Below are 19,918 nucleotides of genomic sequence, written 5' to 3'. Positions count from 1 at the left end.
TATATAAAGTTTGACTGGTGATACAACAGTACTAGCTGATGTAGCACCCTCTACATCTAATTAAAAATAGTTTTTTGGTTTATTTTTAGCACAGGTAAATTTAAGGAGGCTTGGCTGGTAGCCAGGCCTGTCTTTTTGTTTCCTGGGTTGGGCAGAAATCCAGGGAGATCTGGATAACTCGCAGGTAGCATCACTGAAGCCTCCCCCCTCCTTCTAGAATGCACTAGAACCTTCTTATAGAAGGGGAGGTAAGGTGTAGCTGCCTGGAGTATTCTGAAGGCCCTGACCAATCCTGGAAGCTGGAGATGGAGTGTTAGGCAGTTGTGGCCTTTGAGGGAGCTCCCCAGACTGGGGGGGGGGGTGACCTTGGGCATGGGCTCGGGTGCGGACAGGACCCTCTCAAGATACACAGAGGTGTCCTGGACAGGAGGCACGGGAGAAAGGAGAGGACAGCGTGAGAACACTGCCAGGCAAGTTTCCAGGAGGAACAGCCAGGGAGGCTGGTGAGTGGCACACAGTCAGGAGGACTAAGAGGCACGCCTCAGAGGACTGGGTGCAAGCAGTCTGGGATGGGTGCAGAACCAGTAAGGAGGACTGGTGGCATGGGCAGTGAAAGGAGGCAGCTGCAGCCAAGAGGGCTGATGGGCCTGAAGAGGTGGTACTGGGATTAATAGCCACGTGGGACAATTAGAACTAGAACGACCATATTTTGCTACACCAAATGGGCCCGTGGTTCCTGCCTGCAAAAGGCATTTTGCTTTGAGCTTGGTTGAGCCAGTGTCGGGCCTGCAATTCAGTGCTAGCTGGTCCTGGGAGTTGTATTTCTACAAGCAAGTTTGTGCTGGAGGTAGAAGAGAAGTGTGTGCATACACTGGATGTATATAATTATGTCCATGAAGAATTCTTATTGATCACATGGGCATCCCATATGTACCCCATCCAAGTTAAATCCCCTCAACAAAAAAAACAAGTGCAAGGACTATTTCTTTACTGCTGTATGTATGGAAATTCGTGTTCCTGGCTGTGCAGGGTGAGAGACGGTCCACAGTAACCAGCAGCCTCTATGGGGGTACCGCTACACTGAGAGAGCAAACCTATGTATATTAGGGTTTTTGCACGTGCCATAAAATCTATTTCTTGGAGTTGACTGAGGGACCCGGGAAGACTTAAACCTTCAGGTTATACTGCAACCTATGCCTCAGTTTTGTAGCAAAGCAGAATCCAGAACATGATCATAAACACAGAGGGATGTGTTTCTCAATGGAAATGTTACAGTGAGTACCAAAATATTTTCTTTCCCATTCATTGATGGACACAAAAAAAAGTCTTTAATCTTTGGGACATCAACAAGCAGTCTAAACTGGGGACTGCCATCTCAACTGTTAAGGTGCCGCCAAAGGTCCTCGGGTGCGACGCGTGATCAGGGGGGAGAAGGGCTGTCCGATGAGTCTGAGCTCCCTATCCCCTGTCGAACTGTACATTAAGCACTGTGAGGGAGCTCCGTCAGTTTTAGCAAAGTGAAAGTAAAGGGAAGGGGTGTGTGTATACGTGTCTGTGTGTTTGCATGTATACACTTGTGTACATGTGTTTGTATGTTTGTGTGCACATGTGTTTATACATGTGTCTATGCATACATGTGTCTGTATGTGTGTGTTTACATATGTCTGTGCGCATGTATGCATGTGCACATGTGTGTGTGTGTGAGACTTTTAACCCTGACCCATGAGTGCACGCTTGCATCCTCAGCTGTGAGACCCAGCAAACAAAGTGGTGATTCGGGCCATAGAGTTTTATGAATTTGAAGCCAACAAGGAAAACCAGACTTCTTCTGTCAACATGCCTTTATATAACATAACATTGAAATCATCTCCATTGGAACTTTAAAGGTGAATATTGTACACAATGTAACATATTCACAAAATCTATATTTTTATTTAATATGTATGTAGCGCCCCCTTACTTTCAGTATGGGCACTACGCTAAAGTTAGTGGGGAATGGGAGAGTTATTTTGCTTCTAGTCACAGATTGCTAAATTTGGACTTCTGACGCTCCAGAAATGTCCACTGGGTCGGTCTGTGCTCCAGGGATGCGGTACCATCCCTGGCCAGCAGTTGGCACCAGAGGGGTTCTGGCAGAGCAAGTTTTCCCTAGCAGCCAATCAGAGGAGTTTTCCCTCGCGGGGCATGCTGGGGGAGAGTATATCTGTGACAGGTGTCATGTGCTCAAAAATCTTTGCGGGTTCCCGTTTCCAGGTGCGGCATCCACCTTCATGGGTGCGCGCATCCATGGACCCCGCCGGCGTGGCCAGCCTGGCCAAAATTGCAGATTACACAGAGCCTTATCCGGAGGTAAAAAGGGACTCCAGTGACTTACTGGGTCCCCAGTTCTATTGATAGGATCCCAGGCTGGGTGCCGTTCGATTGGGGGGTCGGCTTGAGGAGAACCCGGAGGCAGGTTGTCCAACAGGGCTTGAACGAACCAATCGGGGATCTGGTGACTGGAATGCTGACAGGTACAAACAAAACCAATATAAAAAAAAAAAAGCAACAAAAAAAGTCCAGCATTAACAAGTTTGACATTGGAAGGTGCCCTTGTCCCTGCATAAGGCCCCTCTCAATTTTCCCCTATACACACTATGAACCACCAAGCATAAAGCAGTTTATGCATGATCTCTTCCGGGCTGTCCATGGTGTACTGCAATAACGTATAAAACAGATGTAAAATGTTATGATGAGATGTAATGATTTGTTACATTGATACCATCTCTATTGGGACTTTATAGGCAACTATTGTATACAAGGTAATTTAAGGCCATAGAGTTTTTCATGATCATGGTAAAGACTTCAGCCAAAATGACAGAACATGCAGCCAACACCCATCAATACTAAAGAAGATTCTGGGGCATAATAGACAAAGAGCAGTGGAAATCGTGACTCCCAGGCTGTGGACATCAGCACATTCAGTAAGCACACTGCAAGCCACCTCAAACCCATTAATATAGAGTTGGGGGCACTTGGTACAGTGGCACTGCACGTTATGCTCCCCCCACCCCTCAGGGCCCTAGGTACCTCAAGAAAGAGAGACAGCTGGTACCTAGTGAGGGTCGGATGGCCGGATGTGACCATAGTCACTAAAGATGGGTAGCAGAAAGGGATCAAAGATCCATGTGGGTTTGCAACCATGAGCAGCAGCGATGAGATGTTTCGTCGACACTGTGTGGCAGAAAAGAAAGCATGGAATTCATGCACGACACGCTACCCACCAGTTGACATCAGCTATGGCATTAATTTATTCCACTGGAAAAAAGAAAAACGTCAGGAACGAGGCACAAAGGCACCCACTAACCTATGCAATTGTGGTGGCTTCCAGTGCTCAGGCAATGGAAAGCGCTCCACAGCCAACTTTTACCAGAATGGAGTCTGTAAAGTGCTCTATAGGGAACCCAATGGCCAAATGTCACTTCCAGGCTATCCCTGCAAGGTCTAGTCTGAATGTGGTGCTCAAAAAGTCAGGCTGAGGAGGATTATGCCAAATAGCATAAATTGAAGAGACAAAGCTCCAGAAGCAATGTAGAGAAGAGTCTCGAAGAAAACAAATCAAAGGGAAAGAAAGTGCTAGAAATAAATTGGTTATTCATTAAAGTGAATCTAAACTCAAAACCAAAAACTTAATATATTTCAGCTTACTAATCCTTTCATTTATTTTAATTATTTAATGTTTTTATTTATTTTTACCTGGTAATCCTTCAAAAAACACACTTTCTGTCCCTGGGTGGCTACATCACTCCTCCACTTTATCTATGGGAGGCATTGTTGTTACCCTAGGTTGCTCCCCTAATATGGTCTCTCAACACGTCTGTTTTTCTTCATCTCCAATACATGAGGGTAAGGCGAATGGTAGTTTACAGAAGATATTCTTCTGTGCAACTCACAAAAATACATAAATAATAGTGCAATAGCACAGTAAGGCTGGGTTCACAACTGTGCGATGCGGCAGCACATGTGTGTTGCCTTGCATTACCATGAATTGCAGTAGGGCAGTCCATTCATTTGTCCCACCTAAATCATGCAGGAAGTGCAACCCTTTTTTGTTTTAAATTGCATTTTTGGTAGCAAGGTGCGTTGGGGTGCCATTAAAATTAACAGCACCGCAGTGCGCCTGCAAAAAAGGATGCACTTTTTCTCTGTGCGTTGTAGAAACGTGAACAATTTTGCATACAGTCCTGCATTGCACAAGAGTGAAATAAGCCTAAAGGGATAGAATATTCTGATATTAAGCTGTAGATACATTTCTCACCTTCAGGTGCTGAAGATTCTTTCCTTCTGCTGGATGGATTAGCAAGCAAACTGACTGCATTTGGTTGATGCTCTGGAGATCTAACTAGAGCAGACATAATAATCTGCTGTCTTGCTGTACCAGGAGTAGATGGAACAGGATGCTCAGCCACCTTGAGATGTGCTGCTGTAGAAGACAGAAACTTTTCAGAAGACTTTCAACTGTAAGTGTTCACAGACTACAGAGGTATATACACCTATATTGTCACTTCAAAGATTGGCCTTTGGCTCTGATAAAAATTAAAAATTATTACAACAGAAAATAGCACTTGATTTAGCAGAAAACATATATATATATTTTGTTATGGTGTAACTTTAGCCCATTTTTTTCCCCTTTAGCTTTGGATATAGTGCGGAATGATTAGAACTCATGTCAGGTTTTAAAAACCTTCAGTGGCTTCATTGGAGAGATTTCTCTGGAATGGACTGTGTCCAGCATCAGGCCTAAATATTCCAACCTTTGGATTGGGACTAAAGCGGACTTCTGAAAATTTGAAACATAACCAAACCTTTTTCAAGTTTGCACCGTCCAAGTCACAGTGCTCTCCAGAAGCGGAGCCGATTGCTCCACTAAAGGCAACTCACCCAGGTAACATATGACAGGAATACCCTGAATACATAGGAGCCCCAAGACCAGGGACTGCATCTTGGTGAATACTCTAAGAGAAGTGGATGCAAATTGAAGGTGGCAGCCTTCCACTACAAACCACAGGAACCATTGGTGAGGTACAATATTGGGATGTGTAGATATCCTTGACATCCACAGATTTCAGAAAAAAAAAACAGACCATTTCATCCAGAACTTCTACACTCTGAGAAACTTAATAAGCTTCTTGAAATCCAGCATGGGATAAACAACTAGAAACCATGAAACCTTTCACTCTCCGGAAACCGGGAGAATCACTCCCTGAGATAGCAAATCAAGTGTCCCAAAAAGGACAAGATTTTTGCAGATTCATAGAAATATTTAAAAGCATAAAATGCAGAGGGATAAAGCACTGAAATTCCAGCTTGTTACAGACCAATTTGTCCACAATATCCCCCTGCCAAATGTCCACTCCATCCAAATGTTTTCTTGCAGGACTGGGGCTTGAATACCAAGGCTTGTGGTTGGCAAAAATAATGTAAAATGTAAGCCAATATGTACTCTGCTACATATTTATGGTAACAAAAAATAGAAAACACCATTAGGCATATATTGATTGGTTTGTGTGAAAGGTTTACTTTTTTTTTTTTTTTTTAATGCTCTTGGCCAATTAGCGTGTCCCAGCAATCACTTTCTGGGACCCGCTGATCACCTTGTGCTGTGACTACTTACAGCACAGTCAACATGGCATGCGTGCACACCTTCTGCCCTGAAGAGCTGAATCACATATTAGATAAGTGATCCAGCACAGGAGAGTTGCTCCTGTGACCCTACTCCTACGTAAGAACGTTACTCCTACGTAAGAACGTCGGAAAGCACCCAAAACTTATCATACATACATTTCAGAGAAGAATACTCAGCCTTCTATAATGAAGCCATAAAACACTCCAATGGGGATGATCCTAAATGAATAGAGGTTCCATGATCTAGGTTACAGGTATACTGAGCTTTTGCCTCTTGAAGCAGTAGTCGAGGATAGACCGAGATGATCCATTGTTGTGGAACTGTGCTGTGTGTCTTTGAAGAGACTTAATACACCGCAAATTGAGGCAAGATCTCTCTACATACAAACCCAAGCAGCAAAGACTGATTAGAATCTTAGGCAGCCCAGAGGTGAACAAATCACTGAAACAAACCACAAAGTGCTTTAGAAGCAGAGCAGTGCTTCCTCTAGGCTGAATGGCAGGAGAAAAGTGTGAAGCACAACATTCCACCTAGGGGATGATGACAGAAATTTTTAAATGGCACCAACAGATACCAACTGTGAGATAGCTCCTGGCTCTACTGGCTTTACTCACTATGTGAGTCTTCAGAGGCTGGATCATACCAGAGGCTGTTTCATGGCTCTAGACCTTGATAGCACTCTGCAAAATAGGCCAGCCTGAAGTTATTTAGCAGGACGTAATTTTCTGACTAAAGCTCCAATCTAAATATAATCCTACTACCAAGATCTATGTCATTCTAAAACAATAACTAAAGCTGCAGCTGCGCTCACAGCAAGGTCATAATAAAAATACAATGTGTATCTAAAATGATGCTATTGATACTAGTATTGAGCTTTACAACAGTAAGGCCCCTTTCACACTTGTGCAACTTGTCCTGCGACTTGGGACTGCAAAGTCGCATCCCATTATTTCCAATAACTACTATTCATATCTGTGGCAACTTTAAGTCGCACCGACTTCAAAGTAGTCCCTGTACTACTTTGGTCCGACTTTGATGCGAGTTGAGGTCCATAGACCTCAAGTTTATACAGGCATTCCCTGAAATCTCGATAAAATCACAGCAAAAATCAAACGACTTTCAAGTTGCGGCAATGTGAGAGGGGCCTAAGAATGTGTGCCTTTTGACCAAAATAAAAAAATGGTAATTTTTGCGGGTAAAAAAATGCACATTCCCTCTTGCTGCTGTCAATCTAAACTTATGATGAGGGAACATGCCCATACAAGTGCCCTCATAGGTAGTGTCTCAGTGGGTGGGGTGGGGTGGGAAGTCAGGAGCACCATCTGGGGAACCCAGAAGAGGAGGATCAGGGCAGCTCTGTGCAAAACCATTGCACGGAGCAGGTAAGTATAACATGTTTGTTATTAAAAAAAATAAACAAAAAAATACATTTCCAAAGATTTACAATCACCTTAATGCCAAAGAAGCATCCATTGTTAAACCACCACAGACCTAAAATAAGTCAGGTTTTAATTTTTTTCAGTATAGGTGGAGTTGCTGACAGTCAGTTAAAGCATTTGGCTGACAAATAGAACTATGACTAGAAGATGGCTAATGTACAAAGGTACCTTCCTCCCTGGCTGATCGTAGTTCTATTCTCGTTTTTTGGAGAGCGTCCTCAAGTTCTGCAGTCCGTGCCTTCTCTTTGTCTAGAGCTACTTTTAGTTCATTGTACTGCAATGGAATCTGCGAATTTTGATTAGGGTCATCTCTCCGTCTACCAAACAAACCCTACAATGCAAATGAGAAACAAATTTTAACCGTTAATTGTTAAAATGCTACACATTTTTGGACGATACGATAGCTCAATAGCAGCTCACAAAAGAAACATCTATGGAAGAAAGTCATTGTAGTTGTTACAGTACAACGTTTACTAAACATAGCACATTTGTACTTGTCCTTGCAGTCTAAAAATGCCAAAATAGTATGAGGAGTACCTTTAGTAAAGATAATTCTTGACTTCAGCAGCATAGCCTGCGTGTGTGATTGCATTTAACTTTACTGTAAACAAGCTATGGCTTGCTACTGGTAGAGGGCGACATTGAAAAAGGGAGCTGTGCTTTGCATTAAGTTGAATACGCTGTCTCCCAGGAGCAGATTTTTCAGAGCTCAGAATGAACTACTGCACTCAAAGTCAGGAGGCTGCATGCAGTATTTCTGGAAGCAGGAATTCCCTTCAGTAAAGTTAACATATATTAGGACTTTTCTCAGAGACTACAGGCACAAGTATAAGTACTTTTCGGTGAACTGGCAGTTATACTCTAGAATGATGGTATAATAACAGACATATCCACCTTTTTCTTCTTAGATGGCTGATCCATTTTCGCTTGTAAGAAATCAATAAGCTTGGTCTGTTGAGAAATTGTTCCTTCCATTTTCACCTTTTCATGAGAATAAAGAACCTAACATAAACAAACACAAATGCTGGTTAAGATTTTTGAATGAATTGTGAACAATATGATAATCAAATAAGACCGGAGCAAAGAATAACGGCTTTAATGTCTAAAGTAGGTTTGGTACATCCTATGCATTGAAAGAAATAGAGCTGAACTCTAGGAATTCAGCTACTTTGTTAGAAGTGTAGACATACTATGAGTTAAGTCCAAGGAGGTGCATACTACCCTTCTGGACTTATTTTGACCATTTACATCTGACAGTTTAATGGAGCTCCTTGAAGAGAGCCATCTATAGTTCCCTGCTGGACTATAACTGGGCCTGGTCTCAGTTACTTTAGCAGTCCATGCAGCCATCCCTTCCTCCTCCTGCCTAATCACAGAAGCCTTTGTATTTTATGAATGAGTTCACATAATACAAAGGCTTCTGTGAATGGGCAGCAGAGAGGGTCAGGCAGAACTGCCGAGTGCTTCTCTTCAAGAACCCAGAATCTCTTCTCCTTGAGCACCACAAACCTGTCAATTTTTTAATAGAGAGAAATCCAGGAGGTGGCACCTCATTGGACTTAACTCATAGTATGCCTGTACTTTTTACAAAGTGTCTGAAATCCTGGAATTCAGCTTTAATGCTGGAAGGATCTAAATAAGGTAGGATGTTTGACTTAAGATCACAAGAAGGATCTAAAATGTAAAAATCCCGCCCCACCCACCCAAAAAAATAAAAGCATGGCCTACTCACAAGTTGCCTAAAGGACATTGTGACCAAGGCCAGTTTGTGACCAATTGCCCAAGTCTAGAATGTGCATAGCAGATGGGAACATGAAGTTCTGCCCAAGCTAAAATCCGAGTCACTTATTTAGGATTTGTGTGACTTCTGGTGCCTCCCTGGTGATTGATGTATGCCACACTCGTGGCGCTGTTCAACTGTACCCTAACATGTTTACTCCAGACCCAAAAGGACCAATGCAGATGCGATAGGCGGGTCACTCTGAGCTCCAGTACATTGTTTAGAAGCCGAGCTTCCCCTGAGTACCACGTCCCTTTAACTGAGAAGGAACCCAGGCTTCCTACACAGCTGGAGAAGTTGGCATCCCTCATCAGAACCATCCAAGACACCAAAAGAAAAAATATTTCCTCCAACTCCAGCGCTGTGTTGAAAATCTGCCACTCCTCAGCTAACTTGGTCTTGCTGGTCAGATGCATGGTGAGATCCAAAGAGTGAATCTGTTTGTTACAAGCCTCCAGAATGTTGAGCTGCAATGGCCTAAAGTAAATCTGGGCATACAGGACCGCTTTCCAGGGAAGCCCCCAATAAGGTTAGAACTTGTGTAGAAAAAAATTGAGGGTTTCTCATGTTATCTCAGGACCTTCACCCGCACTTGGGAATACAACCGTGTCAAGGACTAGGCCCAGGTACTCCACTGGATAAGAAGTCAAAGCTGACTTTTTGAGGTTCAAAATCCAACCAAAGTTCTGTAGTGTTAAAGTGCTATTAAACCCAAAACGCAAAAATTTGTATTGCAGCATACCAATTCTTAGATGTGTCTGCATTTGTTTTTTTAGGCTTTCTTACATTTGTTTTTACCTAGTGATTCTGTCAGTAAGTCTGTTTTTAAACAGAATAAGCTCTACTGCAAATATAGCAGCTAGAGTCTTGAGACAAACCATTTACTACTGACTTGGGCACCAACAATGAAAAGCTTTTATTTATAAGTGTAAAACCTTTAATCAAAAATAAAATAAAAATGTGCTTTAACTTTTTATGTACCTGCAGAGTAAGCTGGAGTTTGGCTTCAAGGTGTTGGTGTATGTAAATCTGCTAGTACATCCCATACTCCCCTCCCCCCAGACTAGGGGTCGGCAACCCGTGGCTAGCACCCGGCCCGCCACCGCTAAATGTCAGTGCTCGTGATTAATTCAAGGACACCCAGCGGACATTATGCGCTGCTATCCTCTTCATTGGACAGCGCCAAGCGGCCTGTATTACAAGGCTGAATGGGGGGCGGGAACCGCTGGAGTTAACGTTTTACATTAAACAGCAGGTGATTGGATGCTAGGTGATGCTAGCAACCAATCGCCATCTTGTTAATCTGAAACGTTAATGTCAGCAGTTCCCACCCCCATCCAGACCTGTGATGCCGATCTCTGCTCTGCTGTACACCCATAGTCAAAACAAGAAGTGAGAGCAAATGCCTCTAAAGTGAGGGAATCACTTGTTGCAACAAGGCTCACCAGAACAAGCATCCCGATCTAAAAATATCCGCACTATACATGTTCTGGGGATAATCCAAAATCTGGGATTTTCTTTTGTTAATAATAGTAAACAGGAGAAATGGGGAGTGTGAATCTCCCTTGGCACAGACATCAATAAATACCTGATCCCTTTCCACTTTATCCAAAACTAGAATTAAAAAAAGAAGATTTGCCTTTAGTTATTCTTTAATACTCAAATGCCATACCCTAAAGGAGAAACTTCTGAGAAGCTTATAAAAAAAAGAAACAGTAAGGCTTCATTCACACATAGGCATTTTGAATCAAGGGCGGAATTGCTGCGATTCTGCCTGCAATTTTGAAAAGGGATGTTAAAATGTCAAAACGCACATCAGCATGCCAAGTGGCATTCATTTCAATGGCACCTAAAAACGTGGCGTGATTCTGCCACAATTGTCACACGATAAATCACGCTGCCACCGCAAAAACCAAATCCCACGACGCGCAAAAACATTCCCAGAACTTATTTTGAGCGACGATTTGTCGCATGACAATCGTGGCAGAATGACCCCGTGTTTTTAGGTGTCATTCATTTCAATGAACACGCTGATATGCGATTTGACATTATAAAAGGGTGTTTCGAAAATTACGGGCTAAATCGCAGCGATTCTGCCCGCGACTCAAGACTCCTTTGTGTGAACAGAGCATTAAAGGGAAAAGAAAATTTTAAATTCTCTCAACAGGGAATGATAAATGGTAATCTCCAAAGGACACTAGCATATAAATGAAGGCATGCTGTAAGTGTGAGGGTTTTTCAGGCCTGTATTGCAGCTTTGTGTTTTGCCAGCATTCATGGCCTGGAGATGGAACACAAGCAATTAGTCTAAGAATTAAGCTTCCTGTCATATACGATAAAGAAAAAAAGATTTACAGCAGGCTACAATGAGATTGCAGCGAGTAATGTTGACTGCAAGGAAGACAGACCTGACTAAGTCAAGGAGAAGATCCAGATAGGCTGCCAGAGTAAAGCTGGCCATACACTATTAGAATTTTGTGCACATTTTTTAGTTTAAAAAAAGTTAGTTGAATTTCATAATTGTTTTTGATGCCAAATCGACGTCCGTTTTCAAATGCAGTGACAAAAAAAAAATGGATGGACCATTTTTTATCCAACAATCTAAGTATATGTGGTTTCATTTGAGAAAGTCCATTAATTTCAAAATCAAATGTTAAAAGCAAACAAAAATGTAAGTATTTTAGAGTAATCCCGCGTACACACGATCATTTTTCGGCATGAAAAAAAACGACGTTTTTAAAAACGTCATTTAAAATGATCGTGTGTGGGCTTCACATCGTTTTTCATCTTCTGAAAAAATGTCATTTTTCGTGTTGTAAAAAATTATCTTGCATGGGCAAAAACGACGTTTTAAACCCGCGCATGCCCAGAAGCAAGTTATGAGACGGGAGCGCTCATTCTGGTAAAACTACCGTTCATAATGGAGTAAGCACATTCATCACGCTGTAACAGACAAAAAAGCCGCAAATCGTCTTTTACTAACAAGGAATCAGCTAAAAGCAGCCCAAAGGCGAACAGAAACTTCCCCTTTAGAGTGCCGTCGTACGTGTTATACATCACCGCGCTTTGTTCATAACTTTTCAAAAACAATGGTGTGTGGGCAACATCGTTTTTAATGATGAAGTCCAGAAAGTTTTTACTTCATTTTGCATCATGGGCCTGGTGCTGAGGATTTTGGTGGGCCTTTTATAAATAATAAATATACACATTTCTTTGTTATAACAAATTAAATTAAAGAGAGAGAGAGGATGAGAGAAAGAGAGGAGGGGTGAGGGGTAAGGGAGGGAGGATGAGAGAGAAAGGGGGGAGGAGAGGGAGAGGATGCGCATGAGCATGTATGGGATTGACATCAATGCAGCCCAGCCAAGGCAAGTGACCGAAGGCACAGAGCTCAGAAGGAAGACCGGGTGAAGATGAAAGTGCCCGGGACCCGCCAGACTGATCACAGCGCAGCACTGGAGGGCTCAGTCTGACAATTTAAGTGTACCCTAATGTGCTAATATGCTGTGCATATTTGTACACTATGGCAGAACCTACCTCAGGGCCTCTAAAAAGTAGTAATGTTAGCAAAGTTTACTACCGCTTAATTATCACAGGATCCCAAAAGCCTCTCATGGGGCCCCCTACTGACCCGGTAGCCCTTGGGCAGTGCCTAAGTGCATAGTTGCCAACATTTCAAAAAAAAAAAAATTTAAGGGACACTTTTTTTTTTACAAGTGCTATATTTAGAGTAGCTGAGATGTTCCTCTATATATCACAGTAGTAATCACAAAATTAAATAAGTACTAATAATGGGCAGAACAAAATATGAGGACTGAGAAGATTTCCTTCAGTTGAAGGAGTGTGGGGGGTATGACAGTGGGCAGTATGCACAGCAGAGGAGTGTGGAGGGTATGAAAGTGGGCAGTATGTACAGGAGAGGAGTGTGGAGGGTATGACAGTGGGCAGTATGCACAGCAGAGGAGTGTGGAGGGTATGACAGTGGGCAGTATGCACAGCAGAGGAGTGTGGAAAGTATGAAAGTGGGCAGTATGTACAGGAGAGGAGTGTGGATGGTATGACGGGGGGCGGTATGTACAGGAGAGGAGTGTGGAGAGAAAGTTAGTTGGCAGTATGTAGAGTGTGAAGGGTAAGGTTGGGTTACAGTATGTACAGGAGAGGAGTGTGGAGAGTAAGGTTAGGTTACAGTATGTACAGGAGAGGAGTGTGCAGTATGTACAGGAGAGGCGTGTGGAAAAAATTAAGTGTGAACTATTTATCTATGAATGTGTGACTTTTGTTGTTGATTTGCCATCCCTGAACCATTGAAAGAGGTGAATGTACCATCAACAAAGAAACCTGAATTTGCAGAATCAGCCTATTCTAGTGTGGATCAGAAATCTTACCTGCATATTTTCTAGCTGATATTCTAAGTCACTTCTCTCCGTTTTCAGCAAGTCTGCGCGATCCAGGGCTTCCTGAAGTCCTTGGGTCAAACGGAAGATGTGATTCTTCTGAAGATCCATTTGTTGTTGTAACTTGGCTTGCTACTCCCCATAAAACAGGACATTTCATTAGATGGAAAAGTACTTCTTTATTTATTTTACAGAACCATTTAAGTTGGTCTCTGCCACCAAGAACATTTACAATATTATGTAACAGAAAAAGAACATACACCCATAATGGAAATAAAAAAAAAGAGACACTAGTATCAACTAAAAAAAAAGGCATATATTCATACCTCCCAACTTTTGAACTTGACAAAACTAAAAGGAAAAATTTAGAAGGAATATTAAGTGGTGCGAAAAATTGGCATGGTCAGCAAAAAGTGAGCATTAAGATATGGGTGTGGTTTAAAGACATACCTGGCACTGGAAGATTTATCATATTAATGACAGAAGCGCATGCAAGAAGGTATTGTTATTTAATAAAATTGTTTATGTATTTGTTTAGCTAGGTGCAACTTTTAGTACAGCCTATTTCTAGACCCAAAACCTTCTTCAAAGAATTCAGTGAAACGCTAATTACACTGCAAACACAGTTGTCATGGAAACCATCATTTGACACTGACCTTTCTGCCAAGTACTGCAACCCTGTTGCGACTACTCACTGTATACAAAGCACACATATGCCACCATTAATTTACCCCCAAAAATATCCATTAATGACTGGGCCACAATTGGGAATCTAATAGACGTGCAAACTTCTGCATACCAATTTAAAAAAATGGAATTGATCATTTATGCTTTTCTACACACATCCTGACTTTAAGCACACTATATGCTCCCGCAGTTCTTTGAGTGCAGTGATCAGGAGTATATTATGTACACAACAAGTACAGGGTGTATCGTACAAGATCAAGTCGTGAGTAATTCACAGGGTACAAAGGTCTGGAGTGCAGAACACTCAGAAAGCAAGGTTTAGGAGTGCATAACACACAGTGCAGGGGTCAGGACTACAGGGGTCAGGAGTGTGTGATGCAAAAACTTCAGGGTCGTTGTGTACAATCACAAATCCCCCCCCCCCCCACCCAAATACAGATCTCCCCCACAGCCCCAGTGTCTTACAGTACGGACCACCCCTACAGTACAGAATCCTCTCCCAACCCCAATATAATTTACACTCTACCTCCCAAAAAATATTGACCCCCCCCCATCCAGTGCAGACCCTCCTTTCTCCCCACAGTACAAAGCTTCTCCCCTTTCCCACCAGTACAGACTCCACTTCCTGCTTTACAAACCTCCCCCCTCCCAATCAGTACATACATGTCCCTCCAATAAAGACCCCCTCCCCACCAGTACAGACAAATACCCCTGTTGTCTTACTAAACCGATGCAATGGAAAGCTGCAGTGGCAGCAGGAATTTGGCTGTGCAATGTGACTGGAGCTGAGGAGGAGCTTCCCTCAGCCTTACATATGAATAAACCAGTGAAGCTTGATCATATACAAATCCTGGAGTCCACTTTCCACTTGTTCATATGAAAACTAGGGGCAGAGCCTTTGTTGAACACAGCCCCTGTACAGAGGACAGCGAAGTAGGCTGATAGTCAAGGACTGTTGGGAGGTATGTATATCTGCTCGTTTTGCCAATTCAAAGCATGATTGCTCCATCTGAAGACTTCATCCGTGTAAAAATAAATTAAGGTCCCTTCCACACAAATGTTCACTCTGAATCCATCTGTCAGTTTTTAGACAAATCCAGACTAAACCACATTAAATGTATATAAACAGACATAAGTCTATTTGCATTCACTTACACCCAAACCCACTTATATCTGCAAAAAAAGACAGAAAAGGTTTGCCCTTTTTTGAGGACATACAGTGCCCTGAAAAATTATTCATACCCTTTGAAATGTTCCATATTGTTTCATGTCACAACCAAAAACGTAAATTTTATTGGGATTTTATGTGATAGACCAACACAAAGTGGCACATCATCGTGAAATGGAAGGACAATTATAAATGGTTTTCAATTTTTTTTTTTTTTTACAAAAAAAATACCTGAAAAGTGTGGCGTGCATTTATGTTCAGCCCCCTTTACTCCGATACCCCCAACTAAAATCTAGTAAAAACAATTGCTTTCAGAAGTCACCTAAATAGTACACAGAGTCCACATGTGTGTAATTTAGTCTCTGTATAGTGAAACAACAGCTGTTCTGTAAAGCCCTCAGAGGTTTGTTAGAGAACCGTAGCGCACAAACAGCATCATGAAAACCAAGAAACACACCAGACAGGTCAGGGATAAAGTTGTGGAGAAGTTTAAAGCAGGGTTAGGTTATAAAATAATATCCCAAGCTTTAAACATCTCACAGAGCACTGTTCAAACCATCATTCGACAATGGAAAGAGTATGGCACAACTGCAAACCTACCAAGACATGGCCATCCACCTAAACTGACAGGCCAGGCAAGGAGAGCATTAATCAGCGAAGCAGCCAAGAGGCCCATTGTAACTCTGGAGGAGCTGCAGAGATCCACAGCTCAGGAGGGGGAATCTGTCCACAGGACAACTATTAGTCGTGCACTCCACAAATTGTGCACACCAAAGCCATTGTTAAAAAGAAAGCCATTAGAAGTCATGCTCGCAGTTTGCAAGAAGTCATGTGAGGGACACATAAAACATGTGGAAGAAGGGGCTCTGGTCAGATGACACCAACATTTTACTTTTTGGCCTGAAAGCAAAACGCTATGTGTGACGAAAAACTAACACTACACATCACACTGAGCACACCATCCCCACTGTGAAACATGGTGGTTGCAGCATCATGTTGTGGAGATGCTTTTCTTCAGCAGGAACAGGGAAGCTGGTCAGGGTTGATGGGAAGATGGATGGAGCTAAATACAGGGCAATCTTGGAAGAAAACCTGTTCGAGTCTGTAAAAGACTTGAGACTGGGGCGGAGATTCACCATCCAGCAGGACAACAACCCTAAACATACAGCCAGAGCTACAATGGAATGGTTTAGATAAAAGCATATTCATGTGTTAGAATGGCCCAGCCAAAGTCCAGACCTAAAACCAATTGAGAATCTGTGGCAAGACTTGAAAATTGCTGTCAAAGGCACTCTCCATCCAATCTGACAGAGCTTGAGATATTTTGCAAAAAAAGAATGGGAAAAAATGTCACTCTCTAGATGTGCAAAGCTGATAGAGACATCCCAAAAAGACTTGCAGTTGTAATTGCAGCAAAAGGTGGTTCTACAAAGTAATGACTCAGGGGGGCTGAATACAAGTGCATGCCACACTTTTCACATATTTATTTGTAAAAATAAATTTGAAGACCATTTATAGTTTTCCTTCTACTTTACAATGTTGTGCCACTTTGTGTTTGTCTATCCCAATACAATACATTTATGTTTTTGGTTGTAACATGACAAAATGTGGGAAATTTCAAGGGATAAGAATACTTTTTCAAGGCACTGTAAATGTATGTAAATTGAGGTCATCTGTTTTAGGCAAGAAACATTTTTTTTAATTATACTTTTATCCACCTATAACAATTTTCTTCAACATAAAAAAAAAAAAAAAAAACTGAAGATGGATGCAAGTGATGATGCTCTTGGGAAAGGAAGTGCCTCCCACCCTGGTGACAAGCATTGTAGGCACGGTCTCCATTATTCTTTATTACTGGAGAGGAGTAACATACCTCTTCCAGAAGCCTCTGCTTAAGTTCTCGCTCAGTCTCCAATTTCTGTTGTAAGCTTCGTGCATTCATTTCCAGCATTGTATGCTTCTTCTCTAAATCATTCAGCTACACAAGTAGAAAATAAATTCAGAAAAAAACAAACAAATAAAAAAAACAGAACAAGGGTGCTAGCCAAAAGAGCTTATATCCCCCACCAAATGCATACCCCAAACTGACTGACCTTATCAGACAAACTTTCTGTCTTGAGTTTCTGATCTTTTAATGCCTGCTGAAGTGCCAAAATTTCTGCTTTGTGTTCCTTGACTGCCAGCTCCACCATCTGGCGAGACTCGGTACTACGTTGATCAGCTCGTACTCTAGATGAAAAACTATGATACATTACCCATATCATAGGATTCTGCATATGAACAATAAAATTCAATAATAACATAATACATTCACCTCTTGATCAGATTAAACATTATCAGGAACAGTTCGTGTTCACCTTTTACACCTGAGCCTTTGGAAACTTTAAACCTGAAAAGTTATGTCACAAGGCCGACTTTTTTTTAAAATTCCTTCCAATGTAAAAATTCAGTGTTTTCAAACTGTAGTACATTTACTACTAGTGGTACTTATATACTTGGTGACCTTGGGGGTAACACATAAAAAAAATTGAGCCCATAAATAATGGATAGAGCCCACACAAGAGGACAGCTCAGGTATAGAGTTTCCTTTATCAGAACAAAAAATATGAGCATTCCAATGGCTAATTTGTATTAAAAAATAAGCTCAAGGGCTTTCATTTCATTTCATCCCACTTGTATTTGCTTGATGAATCACTGGCCTGAACATCCATATGCATAATAGGTCACTGTAAAGCTGGCCATACATTATACAATTTTCTTATTCAATTACCTTTAGATTTACTGTCAACTATATAGTACAAGGGCCTGCCTGATTGCATAGAAATTTAAAGTATTTAGGTTTGACCTCATATTATATGGTTTTGGTAAATCTAAAAGAAAATTGTATAATGTATGGCCAGCCTAAGTACTGAAGGAGCAAAGATGACAGTTCCGTATCCTGCACCTTCAAATACATACCAGCAGCAATGGTAGCTGCATTTTTATTTAATTTATTTTTTTAACCCCATCCAGTAATTAAAGTGACCTTGTCACCAGAGGGCCACTTGTAAAGGAGTTCATGTATACTTGTCTTTTCAACAGCCTATGTCTTCATATACAGACACTTTACTGCATCCTGGAAACTGGAGATATTTCACACCTCTAGGTGTTTGAATACCTGTTCCTCCTGCAGGCTCGGAGGTCCAGTAGTGAAAGCGTAGGGAATCCTAATGTGTGGTGAGGGGAGCAGGTATCCGATACACCACCAAGGATGTTAAATAAAGTTCTGTGCTGCCACCTGAAGCACACAATGGAAATCACTGTAGTATCCAGAGCTGGGCTGCAGAGCACTGTGGGGGGGAGATGGAAAATTTGACTGGTGACTTCTCCGAGTGGTTGCCAATCAAATATAGAGCATAATCAACTCTTTCAAGGGCCACCGCTGTAGCTGTGTTATGGCATGGACTTGAAAGAATGTAAACAATCCCAGGGCCTTAGTTTGTTATGTGTTGCTCATGCCCCTTGTCAGACACATGTAGAAGTGGACCCTACCATCACAATGAGAGCTTATCAGGGCCATTGTGATAGTAGCAAATAGATAATGAGGAAATTTACCCTCACCACACACCCAGTCAGACTGCACATGTGTACATAAATAATTAAAATTAATGAGCTGTAACAGTGTTTAAAGAGGAGTTCCACCCAAATTTGGAACTTCCGCTTATCCCACTCCTCACCCCCTTACATGCCACATTTGGCATGTAATTTTGGGGGGGGGGGGGAGTGGGGGCTTCAGGAAGAGTGGGACTTCCTGTCCCACTTCCTCCTTCCTGTAGGCGATTAAGCTTAATCGCCTACAGGAAGGGGCTGCTGTAGGCGATCGCCTAGGACACGTCACAGGTCCTAGGCGATCTCCTGGCCAATTACACGGCGCAGCGCAGTGCCGCTCGCGAATGCGCAGTGGGTGCCCGGCCGTGAAGCCGAAAGCTGTCACGGCCGGGTGCCCACAGTGACAATGAAGACGCTGGCCGGGGAGGGGGGGAGAGGAGCGGAGCCCCGGCCGTCGCGTCGCTGGAGCAGGTAAGTGTCTGTTTATTAAAAGCCAGCAGCTACACTTTGTGTAGCTGCTGACTTTTAATAAACATACAAATTGGCTGGAACTCCCCTTTAATGTGCTTCCTATTTACAATTATTGGTATCTTAATTTTTTCGTCAGTTTGTAAGTGCCTGCAGCTTTTAGCCTAGAAGTCTCGTCTTTTTTGTTTAACCCGTTTGCAAAGACCCTCCTGTACAATCCCACACCAGCCGATGAATATATAGCTACTGACCTGGAAAATGCCTAATATTTCGAAATCTAAAACATACACACTTGTTTATCAACAATACAGTGCTAGCATATGTATGAACATAAAATATATTTGAGTTACCTGTACTAGGCATAACTGGAAAGAAAAAATTAGTGATAATATTTGGAATAATAATACAAAATATGTTATGCATTAAACAAACTGAGAGCCGGTTCACACTGGGGCGACTTGCGATCCGACTTCATGTCGCCTCAAGTCGTCCCAAGTCGCGCTGTAGCGAAAAACAATGTAAGTGAATGGGAGCGGTGTTAATACACACGACTCAAGGCGATCCGACTTCAGAAAAGGTTCCTGTACTACTTCAATCCGACTTGTAGGCGATTTGTACCCATTGATTTCAATGGAAGTCGCCTCCAAGTCTGATCCAAGTCTGATCACTGTCTTAACTGAAGCGACTTTCCAGGAAGATAACATACATTTCTCAGGCAAACCTCTCAGG

The 19,918-nt window shown here is 42.2% G+C and overlaps 1 protein-coding gene across 7 annotated transcripts in view; it reads right to left on the bottom strand.

Moving 5' to 3' along the window:
• The window catches only part of CIT (citron rho-interacting serine/threonine kinase), a 224,681-nt gene that overhangs the window by 56,029 nt on the left and 148,734 nt on the right, over positions 1-19,918 (bottom strand). For 5 of the 7 annotated variants that reach the window (XM_040350498.1, XM_040350533.1, XM_040350507.1 and 2 more), the window contains 6 exons: positions 17,227-17,374; positions 17,007-17,111; positions 13,270-13,410; positions 7,999-8,106; positions 7,273-7,435; positions 4,298-4,462 (listed from right to left, as the gene is read on the bottom strand). In XM_040350498.1, the coding sequence (XP_040206432.1) occupies positions 4,298-4,462; positions 7,273-7,435; positions 7,999-8,106; positions 13,270-13,410; positions 17,007-17,111; positions 17,227-17,374 (830 nt within the window). The remainder of the gene's footprint in view (positions 1-4,297; positions 4,463-7,272; positions 7,436-7,998; positions 8,107-13,269; positions 13,411-17,006; positions 17,112-17,226; positions 17,375-19,918) is intronic. The other 2 variants (XM_040350515.1, XM_040350523.1) reach the window with 2 other exon arrangements.

Source organism: Rana temporaria, chromosome 1, assembly GCF_905171775.1.
Source record: "Rana temporaria chromosome 1, aRanTem1.1, whole genome shotgun sequence".
Classification (NCBI taxonomy): Eukaryota; Metazoa; Chordata; class Amphibia; order Anura; family Ranidae; genus Rana; species Rana temporaria.
This window is presented reverse-complemented; position numbering and strand designations above follow the sequence as displayed.